Source organism: Hypomesus transpacificus, unplaced genomic scaffold (genome assembly GCF_021917145.1).
Source record: "Hypomesus transpacificus isolate Combined female unplaced genomic scaffold, fHypTra1 scaffold_48, whole genome shotgun sequence".
Lineage (NCBI taxonomy): Eukaryota > Metazoa > Chordata > Actinopteri > Osmeriformes > Osmeridae > Hypomesus > Hypomesus transpacificus.
Window position 1 is genome coordinate 123676 of NW_025813996.1, and position 27934 is coordinate 151609.

General features: G+C 43.3%; 1 protein-coding gene across 5 annotated transcripts in view; it reads left to right on the forward strand.

The window, feature by feature from the left end:
- Positions 1–27934, forward strand: part of LOC124465372 — a 39468-nt gene that overhangs the window by 8294 nt on the left and 3240 nt on the right. The window contains exon 5 of one of the 5 annotated variants that reach the window (XM_047017109.1): positions 12386–12741. The exons of 1 other annotated variant lie outside the window; for it this stretch is intronic. In XM_047017109.1, the coding sequence (XP_046873065.1) occupies positions 12386–12612 (227 nt within the window). In that variant the 3' untranslated portion in view covers positions 12613–12741. Of the gene's footprint in view, positions 1–11927; positions 12742–21207; positions 21493–27934 lie in introns of those variants that run through there. 3 more of the 5 variants (XM_047017113.1, XM_047017114.1, XM_047017111.1) reach the window with 3 other exon arrangements.

A 27934-nucleotide genomic window follows, 5' to 3' on the forward strand; every position in this document is an offset into this window, starting at 1 on the left:
CATTATGCGGGGGGTCTGGGGGTTTCTCCCCAAGAATGTTTTGAGATGTAGATGCAATTTCCCGCATTCTGGTGCATTTACCAACTATTTACCATAGTTGTTATACATATACTGAGGGGCTGGACATTAAAATATTTTGAAAACTAAACTTCCCAATAAGCATCGGGACATCTTCCACTACCTGTCACCTTTCAGCACTCACCTCAGCAATATCCATACATCATTACTAACGTGTGCTGACGTAGTGACGTAGGCTAGCAGAGTACCCTTCTTTGACAGAAGACACTTTTTGCCACAAAAATGTTTTAACCACCTAAACTGTGCAACGGAACGTAAATCCCAATACAAGCAACTCAATTGCTAGCAAGACGAAAGTTCTGGGGGTTTCTCCCCAAGAATGTTTTGAGATGTAGATGCAATTTCCCGCATTCTGGTGCATTTACCAACTATTTACCATAGTTGTTATACATATACTGAGGGGCTGGACATTAAAATATTTTGAAAACTAAACTTCCCAATAAGCATCGGGACATCTTCAACTACCTGTCACCTTTCAGCACTCACCTCAGCAACAGAGCTGTCTCCACTGCCCCTGCATGCTACCCCTGCCTCTGACTCACTCTCAATCTCTACCACCTATATCAGGAGACATGGAGATGCATTGAGCATTCTTTCATATTGATAATAATAAGCGTAATGTAGATTTTTCAGATGAAGATTTCTGAGTTGTACATCATGTTATCAGCATATAAAATTCAGAATTGGTATAGGTTTAGTAGCCTAATGATTATGTATGCTACATTAAAAAAAGCATCTCCCTAAAGCATGACTGGACAGTTCAGAAATTATCAAATTTGTGTTCAAACCTGTAGTCTTTTCCACAGATCACATCCTTACAGTGCGTTCACACTGCAGCGACGCGATGCAAGCGACAACATGTTTTCCATTCATTTTCTATGGAGCCAGGCGAATCGCTTGCGTGGTGCATTTTGGGTAGCGACGCGACGCGACAGAGTTGAGATTTTCTCAACTTTATGCAAATGAGGAGCGATTTTCGCTAGCGATGGCCAATTGGAGTGTTTTCTTGTTTCTCGTAACGTAACACCCATGGCAAACATTTCTAGCTTTCTAGGTTTCAAGGTGGAGGAGAAACTAATCGTTTGTGTGGCTGCTTACCCAGTCCTGTAAGATACATAGCTGTATTTGTACAGAGATATTAATTTAAAAAAAAACAATGCATGGCGCAAGGTTTGCCGAAGTTGTGGGTGCTTGTACTTGTAATTCAGTTTAGTCACATTACGTAACTTCGTTCTGGGGTAACTAGCTAGCTAGCCCGGCTGGAACTCCCTATGGTATCGACAGATTAGCAGAGACTGAGGAATATAGTAAAACGTTTTTTACACATGTCAACGTGTATGTCTATTAAACAGTTTTGTATGTTGTATACAAGTTGTATTTGATCGATGTTGCAACTACGTAAACCCAAGTCTGCACACTTGGCCATGACAACTACAATAGTGACTTTAGAGAACTACAGTCTACATGTATCTGTTTGAAACGCCCCCGAGCGTGGTGAACTGTGGGAAGGCAAGCGATGGCAAGCGATTCGCGTCGCTGCAGTGTGAACGCACTGTTAGGATGTAAGCTTTCAGAAAATACATGGTTTAGGTGGTAGAATCAGTTTCCCTAAATGGCACAGCCCAAAAAAGTATCAGCCATATAGCCTACTCCATTTACCAATACCAAATTTATTATGCATGGACAGCATCCTAATATGGAGAGATGGACGTGTCTCTTGTCTCATTAGATAACATCCTGAGGGTATAAGCTTTCAGAGGATATATGGTTTTAATGGTTGAATCAGTTTTGCCTTCATGTTACAGACTAACATGTAGCAATAAAATTCTGCGAATTGCCAAAATTACAAGTTGAGCAACCTTATTTAAATTGGAAGACAATGTTACACAAACTAGACAAACTAGCATGTTAGCTAAGGTTAACTCCAGATTAGCTCACGGTTGTTATGGCAATAAAAAAACACCAGCAATTTCTTTTGTCTTTTATATGTCTGTGCGTTCAAAAATACGACTCTACCGGCAGTTTAAAAACACGTCTACTTTCAAAATTCTCTGACGAATTTTACCCACCTCTCCATTGAAGTTAGTGAGAGAATTTGAAAGGCTGCTCTCGCTTCAAGGCTCAAAGCTGAAAGTCTGTAAATATGAGCTCTTTAGTAGTTAAATTGGCTGAAAGAGGACAAGTTTTCCTACATTTTAAGGTAAAACTTGTTTCTGTAAGTTAAACTATATGAACGCCAGAGGAATTTGTTTGACAATTTAGTTGAATATCAGAAAAAGAGCAGCCGCACACTGTGTGCCACTCTGCTGGCTGCTCAATCATAAAAATCAAGAAGGAGCTACATTTTCCATGTATTTCAAACTGTCACAATTCAAAATTGGCTGAATATATTTGAAAGAGCTGAATCATTTGGGAATAGCTGAATGTCTTGTGAACATTTTAAAGGTTTAATGGTGTCTCTAGCTGAAAGTATGCTGAAGTAGTTAAAGTTGAAAGAGTAGGAAGCTTTTTAATGATTTGAAAGGATTTACCATTACTTTCAATGGGACAATAATTTGCACAATAACCTTAATTCTTTAAAAAGTATAAAAGTGAGAAATACCACAAGTCATAGCCAACATCTCCTGAAGGAGCTGAACGTTTTGATTCAAAAATTGTAGGAATCGGTGAAAGTATGCAGGACTAGTTAAAGGCTAAAAAAACGGCGGAAGAACTAAGAAGTTGATATAACAATATAACTTGACAGCATTCTCACAAATATATATGTGAGATAACAATGGTTTGTGCTCACCGAAGGCAAGCATACACCAATGACTCTTTCTGGCCTATTGTTGGTTTGACCAACTAGTGACTGGCTGGTGGACCCAAATGCTCAACTCAAGTCACAGCTGAGGCCTGTTCCATAAAGCGAGTTTACCAAACAAGCCAGGCTTAAGTCAGTTAGTCAGACTAATTTTCAGTTGATTCGATTCCATAAAACCAGTTTAATATATTTCTAACTCAGTTACTATTGCAACTTATGCAGTGAAACTAGCCTGTCGGGGGGCAGGCTAACTGTCACGCTCAGCGTGTGTTGTTGCTTAACCAGACAACTGTAACACTAGCCCAACAGGAAAACTAAGATCCACCACAAACTTCCTGGCGTGGTGCCATATTTGACATTTTTGTACCTATCAGTTAAAAATGTACATTAATTGAAAATCTACTTCTCTTTATTTAAATGCATTGGGCTAATGCATTAAACACTGATTAATAATGATTTCAGAATGATAAGCTACTACGTTTTACTTATGGTAGTTTGTGAAACGTTTAGGCTGATGCAATAAAATATGTCTCAATATGTCTAGATTTACATTAAGAATCAGAATACCCCAATATAATAATCATAACTACATAAATCATGTACAATTGTGTAAACAAACCTACATCCAAGCCTCTATCCTCCATTTTCCCAATACAAAAACCATGTTAAAAAGTGATTGGTTAGGCTATTTATTTACAAAAATATCAAAAAAGTCAATGTAGGTGTGTTTAGTGGGCCTATGGTTTTTGTAATCAATGAAGTAAAGGTCTATAAAAAAGGACCTAGGCCTACGTATCGTTCATGTCAATCATGGTTTGTAATTTTATTTTGATGAGGTGGTGGATGAGGGAGCTGTCATAGTACGTGGCTTGAAGAGAACGCTATTTCGGGGAGAAGGCTGTTGCCAAATTGTCAAAAGTAATTTAGACTTGCGCGAGCAAAAAATGCCAACCCACTCCTCCATTCACCCCAAGAGACACTGAGCGTCCCTGGGCGGGACCTAATCGCAGCATTTATCCAATGACCGTATAGTTTCGAACAGAACCATATATCGAAGCACTGAAAAAAACTGTTCAAAGCAGTCCCATTGAAGTCCATGGATATGGAAGCAAATCGTGACCAAAATTCAAATTAAAACGCATTGGCAGAAATGCTTTTTCATTTTAAGAATGTCGCTGCATTATTTGACTCATAAATGAAATGAGTAATCAATCATCCTATTTGGATTTAAATGTTCTTTTTCAAGAGTGCTCAATCTTCCATAAATTAAAATGAAAAAGAGATAGACATTTGAGATTTAATTTTCAAAATATGTCCCAGCAAATAGATACCAAAATTCAATTTGAAATGTTAAATTTGAAAATTAAAATGCATTTGCAGAAATGCTTTTTCATTTTAAGAATGTGGCTGCATTATGGGACTCATAAATAAAATTATTAATCAATCATCCCAATTGCATTTGCATTTTCTTCTTCAAGACTGCTCATTTTATGCCATAATCAAAACGAAAACCTCGCAAACAATGCTTTTTTGTTTTCGTGGTCTGCCCGCAAACTACTGCCCATAATTCGAAAACGAAACCTAAATGTAGGTGGTATTCACCAGAGAATGTCTAATATAGGGAGAACTCAAGCCCCCACCCCTCGCCCCTTGGCTTGAAGCAACCGCCCCGGTGGATGTAGGTGGTATTGCATTTCGTGTTTGACTTCCGACTCTTCCGGTCGTTTTTATTCCATTAACTCCAGTCAACATTTACAAAACTATCTACCTCAATAATTTTAGTTCGATTCTCGAACCTGGCTCATACTACTAGCTTTTTTATAGAATCATTTTTCCAGATTTTTGTGAAGTTTGAAACCAAAATGGGTAAACTAGTACCCCATTTATTTGCTTACGTCAATAAAAATTGCCTGCAAATGTGCTCTCGGATACTAACAGGGCACAAGCACAAAAGTTCACATTGGCCGAAAGCTGATTTAGGCCTACATGGAGCTGAATGAGCCATAGACGAGTTGCCTGCCCTCTTGTAGCAAGTTTAGCAAATGGTTGTCACACATACATGAAATGTTGTTAATATAGTTTATTCATGTTATTTTAAAACAGATTTGATTTTTCGTAAAAACGTTCATGACATGATGTCAAATATATTATGTTAGGCGCGAGCATAGATTGTTGACGTGTCTATATGGCGCAAAGACGAAGATTACTACTTTAACTGATAACCACAATAGGAAAATATATATTTAAATAATAATAGTCTTGCCTTCAGAAGCTTTTGTTAAACACACCCATTATTCTTTTTTTTATCGTGTCATCAAGCCAGACTACTTTTGTGGGACAATGAAGGTCCTCAGTGACTATGTTTCACCCCCACTTATATCTGATTGAAACGTCTTGTAGCCTATATAGTTCTGTTAACATGCCCCTTTCAAAGGCAAATGTTCAATAAAGTATATTTTTGACACACTTCTCAAGCTTTTATTTATTACATCATTACCAAGTCTTGTTAGATAAAGTTATATCCATTAATAGGCGTTTGGTTTAGTAGGATGAACATATAAAACACAGGCCACATTTCTACACTGATGTTCAATTTAAGGCAGTGTGAATTTCATGGCATTTCGTTTGAATATAAAGTTGACAGTAAGCTTGTAAGTCTGCATTATGGAAGATTTCTGTTACCAAAATAACTATTTGGCCAATCCCGACCCGTCAGCCATTTGGCATCACATTTTTCTTTTCTTCGTTTCTCTAGTGCTATCAATATCCTCATCCCCTGCCTCGTTCCTCTTAGCCCCCAGAAGTTTCTCCTAACCACCATAAGTTAACTTTTTACTTTACTACTGTAGTTAGCTCTTATTACCTCCTATGATCCTCTATGCTTCGTTTTACTTCTTCCTTGTGTTTTCTGGTGGACGCTCATCAGTGCCGGTCCTAGCACATTGGCTTCCCGGGCAAGTTTATCACTTGATTGAATTGCTTGTGATTGAAGGTGCGTCAACCCAAACAGTTCCGCTATTTCCTTTATTTTTAAACCATTAAATAAATAGCTTTCAATGGACTCTGAACGGGATGTTGATGGTTGGTCGTCCTCGTCCCATTTGAGGCTCCACAGCATCCAGCCGTTCCAGGACTGAACAGAGGTTTACTATGGCAACCTCATTAATGTGTAAATCTGTGACGGCAGAGTATGCAGCCAAGCTCTCTTTGACTTGTTCTACTCGGTCACGGGCATCAGACTCAGATATATTATTAGATTCTACATGCTCAGGTAATTCTAACAGTGTTTGCACAATTTGAGGGAGCGCCATGATCTGTGATGCTTCCTCTTAAGACCCGGCAATTCAATTAATTTCCCGGCACATTTGCAATGTAATGCAATGCAGATGTGCACACCGCCCCTACCGAACAAGATGGCTAGCTCGGTCAGCAGGGAGCTGGAGAATAGCGGCTACTGACGTCACTCTGCTACGCCGCTCAGATTGCTTTTTCGTTTTCGAATTATGGGCAGTACTTTGCGGGCAGACCACGAAAACGAAAAAGCAATGTCTGCAATGTTTTCTTCTTGATTAAGGCATAACATTTGAAATCTTGAAGAAGGAAATGCTAATATAAATAGGATGATTGATTACTAATTTTATTTAAGTCCAATACTGCAGCCAAATTCTTAAAATGAAAAAGTATTTCTGCAAAAGCATTTTAATTTTCAAATTTTACATTTCAAATTTAATTTTGGTATTTGCTGGGGCATTTTTTGAAAATTACATCTTAAATGTCTATTTGTTTTTCATTTTAATTAAGTGAAAGATTGAGCACTTTTGAAGAAGAAAATTAAAGGTCACATGACATGAAAACTTCACTTTAGGAGGTTATTTAACATGAATATGAGTTCCCATAGCCTGCCTTTGGTCCCCTAGTGGCTAGAATTTTCGATAGGTGTAAACCAAGCCCTGGGTGTTCTTCTCCGCCGTTGAGAAAATGAAGGCTCAAACACCCTGTTTGAAAATCTGCTCCTTGCGACGTCACAAGGAGCCAGGCTACAGCTGTTATTTTTTATTTATTAGTTTATTTGACAGGGACAATGCAGTTAAACATAGCTACAGAGCAAAGTTTGCAGCTGATGTGATGCACATAGAGTTTCTAGCAAGAGCTAATTTTCAACTCCCGTCCCTGGATGGGCCTTTCTACAATAGCACAAAATAAAAACAATATACCATTTTAAAAATACAGAATAGAAAAATACACATTCAGAACACACACATTCTAAGAACTAATTCGAAGGGTACACAATAGTGATGAGAAGTTCGGATCATTTTACTGATTCGGTTCTTTGAATCTCGTTCAGTTCCTGGAGAGACATCATGGCTAGCAAACGAAGAGGGATACTTCAGATACAGTAATAGGGAACCACTAAGGCCTACATAAAAGCATCCAAAAATAGCATATCATGTGACCTTTAAAATGCAAATAGGATGATTGATTACTAATTTCATTTATGAGTCAAATAATGCAGCCACATTCTTAAAATGAAAAAGCATTTCTGCAAATGCGTTATGAAAATGTTGGTCACGATTTGCTTCCATACATGGACACCAGGCTTCAACAGGGAAATGCACTCTGACGCTACGGGAATGTATGAGAAGCAAATCCAGTCAGTCGACCTGCTATATGTAGCTGATTCTGAACGAACCCGTCGTCGAGATGAACGTGTTCTAATGCATTTAACATGTTAACACAATAGCAAATATTTTTACATTACATTTAATTTTTACATTTTAGGGGAAGCTGAGCTTCCCTTGCAGTCTTAAAGAAATCGCCACTGGCTACAACTCTCGGTTTTTGAATTTGTTCACGAGTACTATATCTTGCAAGTGAAAAGGAACTATCTGATAGTGAAAGAATAACACGACTTCTAACACGACACAAATCTGACGCCATAAGTTTGTCTCACACATAAAGAGGTTGGCGAAAATGTGCTATCTACTTTGGGGGGGACAATTATATGACATTTTCTCAAGAGTAATTCCTGAGGGGGACACCAAAATTACTGCTGAAACACATAGCCACATTGTAATATGTTAAATGTATATTGAGGAACCATAATTAATACTCCTGGATAATTGATAGTTAGTAACTGAAGGTGTTATCTCAACTTGTTGAAATGTAGTTATGCTGTAAAGTGTTTCTTATCAGTCAACAATGAATGTGTACAGCAGAAAGGGATTTATTCGCCATGAAAGTTTGCACAGACAAGGAATTTGCTTTGGCAGGAAGGTGCATACAATAAACATATAGGAATCTTAAATTTTGATATATGGTCTAACTAAGGATAGTTTATGTATCTAAGGATACATAAACTAGCAATACTAAGGGGAATAAAATAAAAATAAAATATACAATAAAATACAATATAAGTTGCCATAAAATAAAATATAAGTTGCCAATTTACACTATAAAATACAATATAAAATACAAATATTACACAAATTGTGAGTAGTGCAAATGCAATTGTTTTAAGACATGAAGTCATTAAAGTCAGTGTGAACTCTTGGCCTTGTTGAGGAGGCCAACAGCGGAAGGGAAGAAACTGTTTCTGTGGCGTGAGGTTTTGGTCCTGATGGACCGCAGCCTTCTGCCGGAGGGGAGTGACTGAAACAGGGAGTGTCCAGGGTGGGAGGAGTCGGCCACAATCTTCTTCGCTCGCCTCAGGGTCCTCGAGGTGTGCAGGTCCTCGAGGGAAGGCAGATTGCAGCCAATCACCTTCTCCGCAGAGCGGATGATACGCTGCAGCCTGCTCTTGTCCTTGGCAGTAGCAGCAGCGTACCAGATGGTGATGGAGGAGGTGAGGATGGACTCAATGATGGCTGTGTAGAAGTGCACCATCGTCGACTTTGGCAGGTTGAATTTTTTCAGCTGCCGCAGGAAGTACATCCTCTGTTGTGCTTTCTTGGTGAGGGAGCTGATGTTCAGTTCCCACTTGAGGTCCCGGGAGAGGATAGTGCCCAGGAAGCGGAAGGACTCCACAGTGTTGACTGGGGAGTCACACAGGGTGATGGGGGTGAGTGGGGCTGTGTTCTTCCTGAAGTCCACAGCCATCTTCACTGTCCTAAGAGCATTGAGCTCTAGGTTGTTCTGGCTGCACCAGGTCACCAGGTTGTCCGCTTCCCACCTATAATCAGACTCGTCTCCACCAGAGATGAGCCCAATGAGGGTGGTGTCGTCCGCAAACTTCAGGAGTTTGACGGACGGATGATTGGAGGTGCAGCTGTTGGTGTACAGGGAGAAGAGCAGAGGAGAAAGGACGCAGCCCTGGGGAGATCCAGTGCTGATGGACCGGAAATCAGAGACTTGTGTTCCCAGCTTAACGCACTGCTTCCTGTCAGACAGGAAGTCTGTGATCCACCTGCAGGTGGAGTCAGGCACGTTCAGCTGGGAGAGCTTGTCCTGAAGCAGAGCGGGGATGATGGTATTAAAGGCAGAGCTGAAGTCCACAAACAGGATCCTGGCGTAGGATGCTGGGGAGTCCAGGTGCTGTAGGGTGAAGTGGAGGGCCATATTAACTGCATCGTCCACAGTCCTGTTGGCTCTGTAGGCAAACTGCAGGGGGTCCAGTAGAGGGTCTGTGATGGATTTTAGGTGTGCCAGCACCAGGCGCTCAAAAGACTTCATTACCACAGAGGTCAGGGCGACGGGTCTGTAGCAGGGTTCCCCAATTAGATTTCCAAAAGGGCTAAATTTGGTCAGGCATGCCAAGCCAAGGGCCAACATGTTGTTTTTTTTTGGCGACTGTTCTATGCGCGGATGTTACTTCTATTATGATTTTATAATTATTAGTAGGGGTGTTGGGAGTCACACAAGAGAACAATTTACTCTTGAAAAAAATTATGAAATGCCCCTGGAGCATATTCAGTGCAAACATACAGCTGTCACAGTAGCGTGGGGGGGGGGGGCGCTGAAAACCCCGGGCCCCGCACCCGAGGGGGCCCCCGATGTATATTTTTTTTTATTCATAATTTGTCTTTGGCAACAAAAAGTTGATTGTATCCATGGTAGACAATTAAAAAATATATATATCTAGGCCTACATTTTCCTAAACATTTTCGTCACCCCGATGCTGCTCGGAAAGTTGCTTGCTTGGGCTCGCTTTTCTATTCGGAGGATCTGTCTAATGCTGGGGACACAATACAGGATAATCGGGATGATTTCGCCCCTTCCGACAATCCTAGGTAACGTCCCGATTATTTTGATGGTTCTACAGATTATTTTATCAGATGTTCCCTTGGTGTGAGGTGTGTCAAGGGTGACCGAATCTGCTCGGAAGGACGTCGGAGGCGCCCTGATCGCGAATCCTAAATATTCAACATGTTGAATATTTGCGATCAGAAATCCTGATGTGTGGGGGGAACCTCGAGGACAAACGCAGAGTTTATCACGTGAAACAAAACAATATCCAATCAGAAAGCAAGCTGAGAGAAGACGGAAGCATAACAAACGGAGTCACGGCGCAGCACAAAGTTAAATGGAATTGATTTGTGGCAACAGCAAACCCTTTTCTTTTTTTCCGTGAGTTTTCAGTGAAAATCATTGCAAAGACTATCATCGCAATTTCTTCCTGCATATCGTATTCTTAAGTCTCGAGAGATTTTGCGAGATTTCTTGTGTTAACAGTCGGGACACTGGTTGGAAATCTGTTTGTGTGTGGTGTGCTGTCTTTGTCAAATAATGGCACACCACACACTGTAGGAGCAAAACGGCTAAATCTAGGATTTAGGATTTTTTGTATTCATGTCTGTGGTCTCTCGCAGTTTGAAGATCTTATAAGATCGAAAAAATAGTTAAGTGTGTCCCCAGCATAAGGCCGATGATGTGGTTGACGAGTGTGTTACATTTCATAGGCTACTATGTGGGGGAGTCTGGGGACAGTTGCAACAAGGGACAGTTGCAACAAGGGAGAGTTGCTACAAGTCTTATTCCTCCAATCAGAAACATGCTAGAGTAATGACACTCATACTGCACATGCACAGTTAGACCCCTCCCCCCACCAAGAAGAAAGAAGACACATTCAAGATCTGCTGCTGCATTAATTGACAAAACTTGTTTTTGAGGTATGAAAGTAAAATTTTTCATGAGGTACATTTTTGTCATACTGTCCTGACCTTTTGTATGAATTAATCAAAACGTACTTAGTTTGAATTATTGTTTTGTTGACTTCTAAGTGATATGGTTAGCATGTGTCAAGGTCAGTGTGGCTAGTAGATTATGTTCTGTTATAAGCAGCAATATCAAAACAGACCACACAACAGTATTTTTAAACATAAACAAGTCATTGTGGCAGGGCCGGTCATAGGCATAGGCGACATAGGCAGCCGCCTAGGGCGCCATGAAAAGGGGGGTGGCAAATTCCGAAGTGCATCCATTAGCCACGGGCCCCCAAAACGGGGTGCCGCCCCCCAACCAAAACACGGATATCTGAATTGGCGCCCTCTGCTGGTGGTGCGGGACGGTTAGGGGGGTGGTGATGTTTAAACATCTCGCCTAGGGCGCCGAATGTGCTCGGACCGGCACTGCATTGTGGGGTGCATAAAAGGATAGTAAGTATGTTTTCAGTATGCCAAGAGTGAGGAAGAGGGTGACTAACAGAGGGGTTCCCCTCAATATTTTGGAACAAACATCAAATATAATCAGGGATGAGGGCAGGACAGTCAGGGCAGTGGCCAAGGACTTTGCCATATGTCACACCACCTTATTTCGGTTCCATAAAAAAAGAGAGAAACTTACAGCCGAGGGATCAATTAAGTTACGAAGAGCAGGGTACTGGACCAGCAGAAAAGTGTTCTCAGAGGACCTAGAGAGGAACCTCAGAGTGTTTAAAAAGAGCAGCTAATTTATACTATGGGTCAAATCCCAAAGAGGTAAGATAAATATGCGAGGAAAAACAAATTTTAACAAGAGAATTATGTAGCCTATATAAGAGAGAGAAAGACAGAGAGAGAAAGGGAGGAAGAGAGACAGAAGGACAATATTTAGTATTTACATTTTATTTCAGGTTCGGAAGTTTGCCTTTCAACTAGCCTCTCACTACAAGTGCAACTTTCCCCCAACGTGGAGTGAGACCAGTATGGCTGGTGTTGACTGGTTCACTGGCTTTCTAAAGAGTCACCCCACTCTCTCAATAAGGCGTCCCCAAGCCACAAGCCTTTCGAGGGCAACTAGCTTTAATCGTACAAATGTGAACCAGTTCTTCGACAACTTGAGCAAGGTTTTGGACAAACACCATTTTGAACCACAAAATGTGTGGAACATGGACGAAACGGGGATAACAACGAACAGAGCCACCTTCCACTGTGCCTCCTCCAACAGGGCCACCTTCTCTGACAGGGCCACCTTCCACTGGGCCTCCTCCAACAGGGCCATATCCTCTGACAGGGCCACCTTCCACTATGCCTTCTCCAACAGTGCCTCCTCCTCTGACAGAGCCACCTTCCACTGTGCCTCCTCCAACAGGGCCATCTCCTCTGACAGAGCCACCTTCCACTGTGCCTCCTCCAAAAGGGCCATGTCCTCTGACAGGGCCACCTTCCACTGTGCCTCCTCCAACAGGGCCACCTCCTCTGACAGAGCCACTTTCTTACTGTGCATCTCCCTCAAGACTATCAACCCCGGGGATGGTTACAGAAAACTTCTCACCAGAAGCTATCCGGCCACATCCCAAAGCAGGAGCAGGAAGGTAGGAAACGACGCTCCACTGCCATCCTTACAGACACTCCTGAGAAGGAAGCATTAGAAATAGAAGAAAAAAAACACTGCAGCAGAAGTCAAAGAAAAGAATCAGACAAAAAAAGAAAACCACAAAGAAAAGTGTGAAGAAAACCAAAAAGCAGCCACAAAAAGAGAGAGAAGAATCTGACTCTGAAGAAGACTTTTGTATTGTGTGCCTCGAAAGCTACTCAAAATCCAGGGAAGTATGGCTGCAGTGCTGGATGTGCAAGTCCTGGGCACATAAAGATTGCACAGCTGGAGGAGATTTTTACACATGCCACAACTGTGACTCAGAATGACCACATTTCCTTGTTTGGGAATTGGAATTCCCAATTGGAATTGTTGGGGGGAGGGGGGTGTTGTTCGTTTACTTATGAATCTTTTTGATGGGAGTGTGTGGGGGTTTGAATCAGTTTTTAAACAGTTACAATTGTACAAAAAAACAGTTTTGTACAATAAATACATGTTTCATAAAAGTTTGTTGCATTGCAAATTGTTCAATTCTTGCCTGTCTGAAATATGGAGAAATTGAATAGCATCTGTTACACCTGCACACTGAATCTATGTAGGCCTAAGTTCTACACATTAACAAAACTCAATAACTGTTATTTGATAAATGTGACAAAATAAATTATTTTATATTAAAGTAAATAAGTTAACATTTTCAGAATTCTATGCTCATTGAGACAAAAAGCTAAAGTTAGTGACATTTAAGGTATTTTTTAAATGTTGCAACTGTCCCTGACTTGTGTTGCAACATCTGGCTTCTACCATTCAAATAAATACTGTGAACGATGTGTGATGTAATAATCTTTAAATGGTATGGGTAATTAGCAGACAGATGCAAGTTTAATATATACAAATTTGGTTGGTTTAGTCCAAATAGTCTCTTGAGTAAAGGAGAAATGCAAAACGTGTTCCAACCATCCCCAGTCTCCCCTACCGTGAGCTGAGAATGGAAAAACATTAACTAAACACACACATCATCCTACCATTTCTCATTGACAAGACATTGTCCATTGACATGGACCGTGCTTTCCCCAACCTTTCCATTCTTGTGGTGCTGTGTAGCTTCAGAGTAACGAAAAGCAGGATGACATTACAACTCTTTACTCAGAACAGTCAGCAGCCTCAATAGTACGTGACCAGTCGCATGGAGGTTCATTCTTCTTCTGCCCCCCATGTACATAAACTAGCTACCATTCATCACGGACTAGAGCCTCCTAGTGGTAGCACAATATAGAACAGTATTACAGAACACAACATCTCGCCTTTCTGTAAAAGAATACGCTTACTTACTTAAGCACTAAAATAAAAGAGGTAAATATGATCCAGCATAGGATGACAATTCAAAAAGTGGTAACGGTCATTCCTACCAATTGTCAAGTGCACACAGCATAGTTTAGTGTTAAATACATTGGCATGCCCCAAAAATGCATTAACCTGTAATATAAAATAAAACTAACCTAGAATAGCAATAATATCATTGGGAAAATTGAATTATCTCTCTCCAAAAACATACAGTTACATAAACCAGGTAGAGTAAAAGTAATGGCTCTGATGTAAGTAAATCAGGTCAATAAATAACATAGTCCTGATGCCACATAGGTGCGACTCTGGTGCGTGAATGGTCTGTAGGAGTGTGTGTAGAGGCCTGTTAGTGTGGTAGAGTGTTACTATTTGCATGTGTATCAGTTCCAAGTGGAAAGTGGGCCAGGTGAGTTGCATTTCACTTTTTTCCATCACTTAGTAGGTAGGTGTTTGGACCCACTCACTTTTCCACTTGCACAGGTGAAGAGAATCTGGGATGAGCTTTGGGTGTTTTACGGGGAATCCTTATTCTCACTCTCTCTCCCTCCTGAAATGGAGGATCAAGTGCACCACGCCTTAGATCAGCGTAGCGTTTCATGTTGTCCTGATTCCTTTGAACTGTATTTCGCACTGCAGTTGGTGAAGGCATCACTGGGGCAGACAGTGGGAAAATGAGCCTTGTGCACATTTTACGACCGTAGAGCAGTTCATGGAGGTGGTAGCGTGCGGTGTTGCATGGTACACCTGAAGCCAGGTTAGCACAGCCTCTCTCCATGGCTGTGCCTGCAGGATGGCTGTTTGTAGGCAGCTTCTCAGGAAAGATGGAATCTTTTCACAGCACCATTGGCTGTAGGGTAGTACACTGATGTGGGAATGTGTCAAATGCCCTGTGTCTCCATGAACTTTGCAAACTCAGGTGACGTAAACTGAGGCCCATTGTCAGTAACAATGTTCTCTGGATCGCCATGGCGGCTAAATGTGGACATCAGGAACTGTATGACATCTGCTGTTGTGGCGCTGTGAGAGAAGGCGAGCTCAGGCCACTTGGAATAGTAGTCCACTAGTGTTATAGCATAGCGGCAGGCAGGGGAAGCCGTTTCAAATGCCCCGACAATATCGAGGCCAAGTTTCTGCCAAGGACCCTCAGGAAGCTGGACAGGTTGCAGAGGAGCAGGGTGAGTAGATGCAGTTTTGTCATTTGACTGGCAGGCAACGCAGGAGGCTATGCAGGTCTGGACCTCCGAATCCATTCTTGGCCACCAGTACAGATCTCGCAAGCACTGTTTTGTGCGTACCACTCCTTGGTGACTCTCGTGGGCCAAGGCTATCAAGATCTGGAGTACAGAGGACGGCACTATGAGTCTTGAACCCCTGAAAATGAAATTGTCTTTAACTGAGAGCTCATCTCTCACCTTGTAGTAGGGAGTCACGTCCTGGTTCACTGCTCTGATGGAGGGTGGCCAGCCACGATGAATCTGTTCCCGCAGAGTAGTCATTTCAGGACATGACGAGCAGGCAGCCTCTAAGTCAACCACTGGAAGAGCATGTAGCGTGGACGAGATCTGAGCCAATAATTCAGGCTCGACATCAGCAAAGGGGTCAGCAGGCAGAGGCAAAGGAAGACGAGAGAGGCAATCTGCTGTATAATTTTGGGACCCCGGACGGTACACAATGTCATAGTCAAAGCAGAGTAGGCGTGCAGACCAGCGAGCCACACGCATCCCAGCTCTGCCTCTCCCTTTGGTCGTAAGCAGAGTGGTTAGGGCCTGGTGGTCTGTGCGCAGACCAACCCTAACCCTAACCACCCATAAGGATGTCCGCCATTTTTCTGTAGCCCAAACACATGCCAACGCTTCCTTTTCCACTATGGAGTATTTGCACTCTGTTGCAGTCAGGGTGCGGGACGCAAATGCCACTGGCTTCTCTGTGCCATCAAGCTGGAATAACTGTCAGGAGCTGTTTAACTTCATCAAAACTGCTTCGAGCAGCTTCAGTCCATTTGAATGCGTCTGTTTCTTTGGCACACTCACGCATAGGGGCAACAACTGTAGCAAAGTTTGACAGAAATTTAGAGTACCAAGATACAAGGCCCAAGAAAGACCTCAAGGTAGCTGCATCAGATGGGGGCGGGGCATTTAGAACGGCCTCAATGTGTTCTTGGTCTGGCAGGATCCCCTCCGCAGTTTTTAAGTGCAGTAAAGTCAGCTTGAAATGACACTTGTTGTCGTTGAGCACTAAACCTGCCTCTTTTAGTTTCAGCAGGACAGTTTCGAGGTTACGGTCATGTGCAGTAGGCGTGGCACCATAAATTATCAGGTCATCAAGGTAGTTCTGAACGCCAGGTACGCCTTGTAGAATCATTTTTTGGAAAGCAGAGGGTGCGGACGCTAAGCCATAGGGCACCCTGCGAAATCTGAAGAGCCCCTCGTGTGTAATGAGGGCTATAATGTCTACTGTCCTCATGGAGGGGCAACTGGTAGTAGGCATTGGCCAGATCAATGGTAGGATATACCTTAGCACCTCGCAGGTTGGCAAGTAGTTTGTCGATGTGGTGCAGCGGATAGCTGTCGATGACCACCGCCTTGTTCGGTTCCTGGAGATCAGTACACATCCGGACTCCACAATTTTTCTTTGCTTTGACCACAATGGGAGACACCCAGGCAGAGGCATCGATCTTCTCTATGACGCCCGCATCCAACAGGCAATTCAGCTCGGCAGAGACGCTTTCTCTTACGGCAAAAGGCAAGCGCCGCAGCTACTAGCGCACAGGTCTGATAGAAGGATTAGTTTCACTTTATGCACAAATATCTTAGCACACCCAATCCCAGGGGTGTTGGTATCAGTATGTGTTGCGATGTTGGTGGACATCACCGGTGTGGGTGGCACTGGAGCTGAGGTGAGGGCAGTATCCCCTCGGATGCACAGGTTCAAGGCAGTGAATAAGTCCATACATTTACATTTATGCATTTAGCAGACGCTTTTATCCAAAGCGACTTCCAAGAGAGAGCTTTACAAAAGAGCATAGGTCACTGATCATAACAACGAGGTAGTCCCAAACATTGCAAGCAGCCAAAACATGAAGCATACATTGTGAAAAAACTAAACAAGTGCCAAAAGGGAAGACCCATAAGAGCATGCAGTTATTCAAGTTTACAAATTAAAACAACATGAATCACAAAAAAGTGCAGGACTGTACCTGTGGAAGAACAATCAATAGAAAAATATTTCACAGCGAATACAAGACTTAACTTCGTTATAACTAACCTACAAGAGCAACAAGTCACTCAATAAGAGTCATTGTGATCCTGGAGGAAACTAACAACAGGTCTAGCCAAGCATTCCTAAGTGCCGTTGTACTCCCGGAACAAGTGTGTCTGGAGCCTTTTCTTGAAGGTGGGGAGACAGTCGGTGTCCCTGATGGAGGTGGGGAGCTGGTTCCACCATTGGGGGGCCAGGCAGGAGAAGAGCTTGTGTTGGGACCTGGCAGTCTTGAGCGGTGGGACCACCAGGCGGTTGTCTGAGGAAGACCGTAGGTGACGGGTGGGGGTGTAAGGTTGCAGGAGAAACTTGATGCAGTCGGGTGCAGTCCCGTTCACTGCTCGGAAGGTCAGTACCAGGGTCTTGAATCTGATACGGGCGTTGATGGGTAACCAGTGGAGAGAGATGAGGAGCGGGGTAACATGGGAGCGTCTGGGTAGATTGTAGACCAGGCGGGCTGCTGCGTTCTGAATCCTCTGAAGAGGGTGGGTTGCACATGCTGGGAGACCAGCGAGCAGCGAGTTGCAGTAGTCCAACTTGGAGAGGACCATTGCTTGGACTAGCAGCTGGGTGGAGTGCTCAGACAGGTATCTCCTGATGTTCCGGATGCTGTAGAGGGTGAATCTACAAGACCGGGAGACTGCGGCAATGTGGGCCGTGAGGGAGAGCTTGTCATCCATGGTAACCCCAAGGTTCCTGGCAGGGGATGAAGGGGTCACCGTCGCAGATCCCAGGGTGATTGACAGATCATGGGAGATGGAGGGTTTAGCCGGGATGATGAGAAGTTCTGTTTTGGCGAGGTTCAGCTGGAGGTGGTGCTCGGTCATCCAGGCAGAGATGTCTGCAAGGCAGGCCTCAATCCTAGCTGAGATCCCCGAATCAGTCGGGGGGAACGACAGGTACAGCTGCGTGTCGTTAGCGTAGCAGTGGTAGGAGAAGCCATGGGAGGTGATGATTGGTCCAAGTGAGGTGGTGTACAGAGAAAAGAGGAGGGGGCCAAGGACGGAGCCCTGTGGGACACCAGTGGAGAGCTGGCGAGGGCCTGACAGTTTGCCTCCCCAGGAGACCTGGTAGGATCTTCCTGACAGGTAGGATGAGATCCACTAGAGTGCAGTGCCAGTGATGCCCATCTCAGAAAGTCTGGAGAGCAGGATCTGATGGCCTATATTTTTATTTAACGTCTTTATTGGTAAGAGACCGCAGCGCACAGGGATGGATAATGGGCGTTGATCAAAATTACAATGCAACATATGGCAGACACCTTAGATATGATAGGCCCCTCAGATCCCCCTCTATGGGAGCTTGTTTCCCTCTGGCTCCCACGTAATTCGAGCACTGAATGAAAGGGAGCGAGCCAAACATTACAATTTTAGCAGGCAAACGAACGGGCCTACTAACGTCATCTCCATGACAACCAGGAAGTCGCCAAGCCTCAAAGCACAAACGCCGGCTCCAAAAATACTTTTAATAAGCATAATACACTTTTTCTTTTCAAGTGTTGTAATACTTTTGTGTGGCCAATGTTACACACGCTAACATCGCCTAATCAGCTGTGTAGTTATAACTGATGCTTGTCGCCTTGCGTAGGGAGAGTGGTGGGGACGGATTGGGGTCGCTAGGAGTCTGGGGGGGACATGAGTGCGCTACATTTGTGTAGGCCTACAGTATACTGTGTGAGAGGTTCTAATGAATGCTGAATGTAAGCCTACTGGCCTACATTTTGTTTGCACATAATGGGCTATGATGACTGAACACATTTATTAGGCTAATATATGCTGTTCACATAGAGGTTGCCATTGGTTACTTTTTATTGTTATATTTTATTGCACTGCAAAATATTAATTATAGGGGCCCCCCCAATCATTTTCCGACCCCCCTGAGATACAACCCTTGCTCCGCCCCTGAGCTGTCAGCAAAAAAAATTCCAGCAAACAGAACAGACAGTTGTTCAATGTCGGTTCGGTCACAGGTCTATTGCTAGTGAGAATGCTTGTTTTCCTCAAATAGGTGAGTAGACTGGAAAAACACTGCTCTGCTAAAACTTCGACTCTTCTGGTTGCCGTGTTAGCCGACAGCGGAACTTGCAGCGGAACAGCTCAACAACTTTTTTCTTTTCTTTTTTTTCTCTTGGTTTAAAACGTTGGCAGCCATGTCGATTGCACATTGTTTAATTAAATCGGCATCAGCGAAGGGCTTCTTAGCTCTTGCAACCTTCGAAGAAACGTGTAACGAGGCAGCTGTTGAGCTCTCTTGTGCCGATGTTGTTTTACACATAGTTAAAACCGAGTGCTTGTATGATGTTAACATGCTTGCAATTTTTTGGTTGCGCTGGTCAGATTTTTATGGATAGTTTGCATTAAAACTGGCAGCATGAATAGAGTTAAAGCTGTCAGCGTGGGTGGGCCAGACATTTGGCCCTTGCGGGCCGGATGTGGGCCGCTAATTGGGAATGGCTGGTGTTCAGTATTTACAACCTGTAATACAAAGAAAGGCCAGTATGTACTGTACACTGTATGGGTGCAGTTTATGTAATTACAATGGGCATGGTGCAGTCTCATCTAAAATAATATCCATTGAACCATCATAGTCGGGCACAGAACTGAATTGCCCTCTTTATTTTACTTTTTCTGATACATTTATAGAGTCATAAGACCACCATACCACTACAATAGATTTACAACAACAAAAATCTCTAAATAAGTACAGTTCTAAAAGCGAAATAATCACTTAAAAGAATAGCCAAATAAATCAACCAAAACATCCTTCAAAAATCCTTATTTGTTTTTCAGTCAGTTCCAACTCTTCAAACAACAGCTATGGACAAGTATATCACACGAAGTATGCAAAAAAAAAAACATATATATATATATATAAAATTAATAATTGTGAAGTGTACTGTCATGTACAAAAAACTGAAAACTAATAAACAAAAGAAGAAATCATACTATACACACTACTGAACTAATGAACAAAATAACCGAACATTTCATTGCCACAGCCGTGCCCCCCTGGTTTCAGTTTTTGCCCTGCCCTTGTGTTTCCCTGTCGACTCAATAACCAGGCACTCTGCAAAGTTAATATTGTGCAGGTGTCCATTTCATATTCCAACAGAGTACAGTAAACTAATGCGATTAACAAAGGCCTTCGCAAAGGCATTCGCAATGAAATGAAATTAGACTAAGCATTGTAAGGAACATTCTGATTTGTTCTTTATAAGCGAATTCGCTTTTACAACCGATAATCATATGCTTTCAAAGGGGCTGTCTGGCGAACAGAACGACAATATAAAGTGGATATACTTTCAGTAAAGATCAGTGAGTTTTGTTACATAAATGTAATACGTGTTTACTGATGTAAAAAATGCAAGCACAAGGCAAATGTACAAGCACTGTATGGTGAATTAGGCCTACAATTATGACAACTGGCTCAACCATCTAATGACTTCTGTTATGAACTAAATGTTTAGATGTTTGCAGTGGTAAGACAATTTAACAGAGAACCAATATAATGCATTTTGATCAACATAACAACAGACAAATGAAGGCTACATAATCATTTGCATGAATGTAGGCTACCACATTGGCAATTTTACTAGAATAGATGTGGAGGTTGAACAAGTACTTCAGAGGTTACAGAGAATTTCAATTATGATCTGAGAAATATAAGTACCAAAACCAGAGAAGAACTGTCATTACCAGCTGCATCACAGGCACTGGATTTTTTTTTTGAGTTTTGTTTACTATCCTATGATGACTGGACTTGTAGAAGCTGTTCTGGCAGGTTGTGTTGGTGAAACATTGTATGAAGACACTTTCAGTTTGCTATCCTTTCATTTGTAACCAGTTTTTGTAAACACAACACAGGAAAGTTTTTTAGTTGCTTTGTGCACAGATTAATTTATTAGTCCACATTACTAACTCAGTAATGATTTCTCAGATGAAATGTAGTCTAAATCTGTTGGAAAAATTGATGGTTTGACTTCTTTGGGTGATTTTCAGGTAATCAGAAATGCTCCAAGGGTGATTCCATTTCATACAACAACCAGGTGTACGAGAATTTCAGTTTCAGCACGTTAACCCACTTCAGACAGTCCACCAAACCGGAAAACGTTGATCAAAGTATTTATGAGAACTAAAGAATGTGACTCTACCTCCTTACAAATTTTGTTATTGTGGTCAAGTCACACGTCAGGTGAGGTTGTTGTGTTTTTCTTCTGGTTCTTGAGTCATGCCATGTTTTTGGTTGTGGTAACAATATGAATAAAAACAAAGTATGTAAGGTCATACCACAATGTGATCTGTTACTGTCACCAACATTAATATAATGAGGTTTCCTCAATTTTCCATGTGTGACTGATTGTTTCAAGATAACCTCTGTTATTTAGAAATCATTTGTTTGTAATCATTTGTATGCCATCATAAATAGATGAAAATAATCTAATACTGTCTTGTGAGTATTTACATTTCAAAATGATAGGTCTTTGTTCAGTTTTCAAGTGACCCAGCATCCTCTCAGGTGCATGCTTCATTGAAGGAAATTGTTGCTACAAAGTCAAAGACATCAAACCTGAAGTGGAACATTTAGATCGGTGCCATTTTCCAGTACAGACAAACCTGATCTGGAGAGCCTCCTTCCTGTGGCACCGTAATGTCCTCTGACACAAGCATGGGGGCCCATGGCATTCATTTTAAGAGTCTTACTATTGTTTATGATGATAAGTGTTTGATATTCCTTGCCTGTGCTTTTCTGATAGTTCTAAATAGTTTTGACATAGAGATTGGTGGCAATCAAATATAAATCTTTAATCACAAATGATTGATTATTTATCATGAAGGATTTACTTCTAGAAATGTGGAACTGCTTTAATAAGTGTACCATGGAGAAAGACAAGTGACCCACTCTCCACTCACTTTCATGTATCAATGAAGGAAACTGCAACCACAAAGGCAGACACACAAGACCTGAAGTGTAAAGGAAAGGTACATTGGTGTCATTTTCTGCACTCTGACGCTCCCAAAAAGGAAGTATCTCGTCTGCTCTGTGCAGTTTGTCATGGTGGAGAATGTGAAAAGAATCAGCGTATTACGTTTGGGCCTGGTGATAGGTAAATGTTTTTGATGGACATTTGGGAGAATTATGTGTTCAAGCTTTACATATCTGATACATGTATCCGTCAATGGTATGAGGTGCAATGTCTGATTTTATTTTCTTTGTACATGTTTGCTTTTTGAAACATGTACAAAGCATGTTGCTTTGTGACCAGCAAACATGTGGTCTCGTTATCCATAGCAGGAGACACTAGTGGACACTCCAGTTTGCTCTGCTCCTCTCAGGGCTTTTACCCAGAGGCAATAGAGCAGGTGTGGCTTTGGGAGAATCAGCCCCTAAACATCACACTTTCAGACAGGAAGACAGAGGTCAACCCGCACGGGTCCTTCACCCTCCACTCTTACCTGCCTCTTTCAGCAGAACCTTATCAGCCTGAGCGTTACTCCTGCTAGGTCAACCACTCTGCTCTTCACCAGCCTGTCACTGTCCATTACTATGTCAATAACAGTACCTTTCTTAATGGTAGGAGTTATGGGGAATGTCAACAATTCATGCTATTGAAAAAGCATTGCAGAATTTTCTGTAGGCTGGGTTTTGATGGGGGTCGGCTGTGGTGTGTTTCTTTTTGTTGTGGTCTTCTTACATATTTTCACACTTGTTAACAATTTTCACAACCTTAACTTCATGTGCCAATTGCTCGACCCAATGTGGCACAACTTCACACTCCCTTATCTGCATTAGACTCTGACTTTCCTTGTTTACACACTGATGTCAGTTACACATCACCTGGTTGTCAAAACACAACACACAATGTTCAGTTGTTGCACACACTTCTCAAGTAAAATCTTGAAGCATCAAAACAAATATTCAAATCTGTAAACACTCATGTCTGGTGAGCAATTTGCGATCAGGACTGCAGCATAAAAAGGGCCTTGAGCCTCTGTTTTGTTTGGTGAACAATGGAGAACTTAGAACATATCAACAACCAGAGAAGGAGAGGGGTAAGACAGAGGAGGACAAGGAAGAGGAAGACGACAAAAAGAAGGAAGATGAGGAGGAACAGGAGAAGAAGAAGAACGCTGATCTCTAATGAAATTCAGGCCACCGTGGTTGACCATGTGCTCAACCATGGTTTGAGCATGAGGGAGGCTGGCTAGAGGGTCCAACCAAATCCGCTTCACAGTTGCTGCCATCATTAGAACCTTTAGAATGGAGAACAGGTATGAATTATATTTGCCTTGTGTACTGAAATATTGCATATCAATAGAATACTGTGTGCTCACTGTATTTGTATTTTGCAAGACTGAAAGAGAACCACACCATGGAGGAAGAACATGCACTTTCACAGCCAAACAGGAGACTGACATTGTGAAAAAGGTTCGTGAAAACAACACTATCACACTCCGACAGATACGAACCAGGATCCTGGCTGACCATGCCACATTCAAAAACATCCAGACCATCAGCCTCTTTACACTGGACCGTGTTCTCCGCAGGAATGCAATGCGGATGAAACAAATGTACAGGGTCCTATTCGACCGGAACACAGACCACATCAAGGAGTTACGGCAAGAGTTTGTGCTTGTAAGTCCCATACATTCAGCACTGACACATGCATGTATTGCACCTGTAATCCAATATTGTTCCTTTTCTACAGTGTCTCACTGTACCCCACTGTGTTGACCCATCTGTGTCCATACTATACAGTAACTTGCATTATAATGCTGTCTGTTCCAGCGGATCAAGGAGCATGACACAGCTAATGAGCTATATGAATACATATTCATTGATGAGGTTGGATTCAACCTGGTGAAGAGGAGGCGTCAGAGCAGAAATGTCATTGGCCAGTGCACCATTGTTGAGGTCCCCGCCGAGCGTGGTGGGAACATCACTTTGTGCGCTGCAATGGGTTAAGCAGGCCTGTGGACTGTAACGTAAAAAAAATAACACTTTTTTTGCCGCATATGTGTGCTGTCTCCGAACTTCCGGCGCGCCTACGCGATGGCTGCGTCGACAAGAGCTCCGCAAAAACCCAGCTTTTTGTTAGTCTTTTTAGTGTTCGTTACTTGTTTTGTCAATGTTATATTGTCGTTTATTCAGTACGACCGGCAGACACTTCTGGACATTAAGTTGTCACTTGGCAAGGATCATTTTACGAACTTTAATTCCACTTCTCGGAGTGCGAGCTCGGACTGCAGCTGGCCCTTTGCTGTTTCGCCGTTCTGTTTACCCGCTAGACGGAGAAAGAAGAAACGTGGCCGGCGTGCTGGAGTCCTTGTTCGAACTCGGAAACGATGCTTCAAACCTGCTCTTCCAACCATCTTACTAGCTAACGTTCAGTCCATCGACAACAAAATGGATGAACTTAACGCTCGTGTCAAATTCCAACGGGACATCAGGAACTGCTGTGTACTGGCGTTCGTTGAGACCTGGCTGTCTCCGGAGATCTCCGACGCAGCGGTTACCCCGTCGGGATTCACCATATACCGCCAGGACAGAACAGCTGACTCAGGGAAGTGCAGGGGCGGAGGGGTCTGTGTTATGGTTAACTCTCTCTGGGCTACGGATGTAGCGGTATTAGCATCTCACTGCTCTCCGGTCCTTGAGCTGCTAACTGTAAAAATCAGACCCTTCTATCTACCTCGGGAATTCACTGCGGTCGTCATGAGTGCAGTCTACATCCCCCCCCAGGTAGACAAGGCCGCTGCTTTGGATGAACTGTATGGGATTATCAATGGTCTGGAAAATGTGCACCCAGAGGCAGCCTTCATTGTTGTTGGTGATTTCAACAGAGCTAACATGAAGAAAGTCCTGCCCAAATACTATCAGCACATTGACTTCTTCACACGTGGAGACCAGATCCTTGACCATTGTTATACAACATTCAAGGGCAGTTACAAACCCCTCCCCCGCCCTGCCTTTGGGAAGGCTGATCACACCTCCATTCTTCTTCTCCCCGCATATGAACAAAAGCTCAAACAGGTCAGACCGGTTGAGAGGTCAGTTCACCTATGGAGTGACGAGTGTGTGGCGACCCTCCAGGACTGCTTTGACACCACTGACTGGCTGATGTTCAGGGACGCAGCAGATGGGGACATTAACGAATACTCAGACACTGTCTCCAGCTACATCCAGCACTGCATTGATGACGTTGTCCCCAAGAAGGTTGTCCGGTCTTTCCCAAATCAGAAGCCCTGGGTTGATGCCGCGGTCCGGGCCAAGCTGAGAGCCCGTACTGTCGCCTTTAATTCTGGGGACCCTGATGAGTACAGGAAGGCCAGATACGACCTTCTGAAGGCCATCAAAGCAGCGAAAAGGGCCTACAGGACCAAGGTGGAGTCCAGCTACCATGGCTCTGACCCCAGGCGCATGTGGAGTGGACTTAAAGCCATTACAGAATACAAAGGGAGAGGCTACAATGAGACCCAGTCTTCTGTCCTACTGCCAGACGAGCTGAACTCCTTCTACGCTCGCTTTGAGAGGGACAGTGAACCCCCTGCAGTGGAGCTACCTGAAGGCCAAGCCAGTGGTGTGCCTACACTAACTGTAGCTGAGGTGAGGCTATGCTTTAAGAAGATCAACCCTCGCAAGGCACCTGGCCCAGACGGCATATCAGGTAGGGCCCTTAGGGGCTGCGCTGACCAGCTGGCAGGGGTCTTCAGTGACATCTTCAACCTCTCCCTTAACCTGTCTGTACTCCCCACCTGCTTCAAGAGGACCACCATCATCCCTGTGCCCAAGAACACCAAGGTCACATGTCTGAATGACTATCGCCCAATAGCACTGACCTCTATCATCATGAAGTGCTTCGAGCGGCTAGTCAAATCATTCATCTGCTCCTCGCTGCCCCCCACACTGGACCCTATGCAGTTTGCATACCGGTCCAATAGGTCTACAGACGATGCCATCGCTCTGACCATGCACACCGCTCTCTCCCACCTGGACAAGGGGAATACATATGTGAGGATGCTGTTCATTGACTACAGCTCTGCATTCAACACCATCATCCCCTCCAGACTGGTCTCCAAGCTTGTGGACCTGGGACTAAGCACCTCCCTCTGCAAGTGGATCTTCCACTTCCTGACGGGGAGGCCACAGGTGGTGAGAATCGGTGACCGCACTTCATCTGTACTGATCACCAACACAGGCACCCCCCAGGGCTGTGTGCTCAGCCCTCTCCTGTTCTCCTTGTTCACCCACGACTGTGCGGCTACGCACAGCTCCAACCTCCTCGTTAAGTTTGCTGACGACACAACCATCGTGGGCCTCATCTCTGACAGTGACGAGTCAGCCTACAGAGAGGAGGTTGACACCCTGACATCATGGTGTCAGGACAACAACCTCTCTCTTAACATCAGCAAGACCAAGGAGATGATTGTGGACTTTAGGAGGCGGCAGGAGGAGGAGCATGCACCCCTATTCATCAATGGATCGGAAGTGGAGAAGGTCAGCTGCTTCAAGTTCCTCGGGGTGAACATCAGCAATGACCTCACCTGGTCTGTTCACACGGACAAGGTGGTCAAAACGGCCCGTAAGCGCCTCTTCTTCCTGAGGAGACTGAAGAAGTTTGGTATGGACTCAGTCATCCTTACTAACTTTTACAGATGCACTATAGAAAGCATTCTGACTGGTTGTATCACAGTGTGGTATGGGAGCTGCACAGACCGGGACCGCAAGGCCCTACGAAGTGTGGTCCGTTCTGCTGAGTTCATCATCGGCAGGAAGCTCCCAGCCCTACAGGACACCTACCACACACGTTGCCTTAGGAAAGCCAGCAGGATTCTAAGAGACTGTTCCCACCCATCCTTCAGTCTCTTTACCCCGTTGCCTTCTGGCAGGCGTTACCGCAGCATCCGGTCGCGCACACGCAGACTGGACAACAGTTTCTACCCAAGGGTCATCAGGCTTCTCAATGGACACTGATATGGACATTTTTACTGCACACTAGTCACTTATACACTGTCACTTTCAGCTACTGGTTGCTCTTTCAGTAACATTGCACTTCTGTACCTCGCCACCAGGCTCCTGTTTGGTCATTGACAAAGTCACTGATCTGTAAATTTGCACTACTGCACTGTACTCCATTTAGGTTAGATTAGTTTATAGGGTTGTAACAGGTTTTTTTTTTTTTTTTTTTTTTTTTTTTTTTTGTGTATTAGGGTTAGTATAGCGTACTATTTATTGTTATCTGTAATTTAGGAAGTTTTAGTGTTAGGGTTAGTATAGTCGTTTATTTATTGCTATCTGTATATTTAGGAAGTTCACTTATCTAAGCTCAGCATAGATGTAAATTTGTTCTGTGTACTTATATGTTATGTTATGCCAAGTGCTTGCGTTGTCTTGTCTTAAGAATTTCAGTGCCCAGTCTAACCTTGTGTTGCTCTGTGCACCTGACAAATAAAAGACTTGAACTGTTTTATGTTTGACTATGAAAAAATTTGCCCTACACTGAAACATTTTACAAAAGTTAAAATGGCTCATTCTCCAGAGTCATTGTCATTCATATGGTGTGTTCCATTTCTAGAATTGTGTTTTCAGTTTTGCACTACTGTGTGCTGTGACTGCTTGGTAGTGTGCAGCAAATGCTTATTGTGTGTACTGTTATGAATGGTATGTGTGTGTCTTTTGAAAATATGGCTGTGGGTACCAAATGAGAACACAAGTTCCATTTTGTGA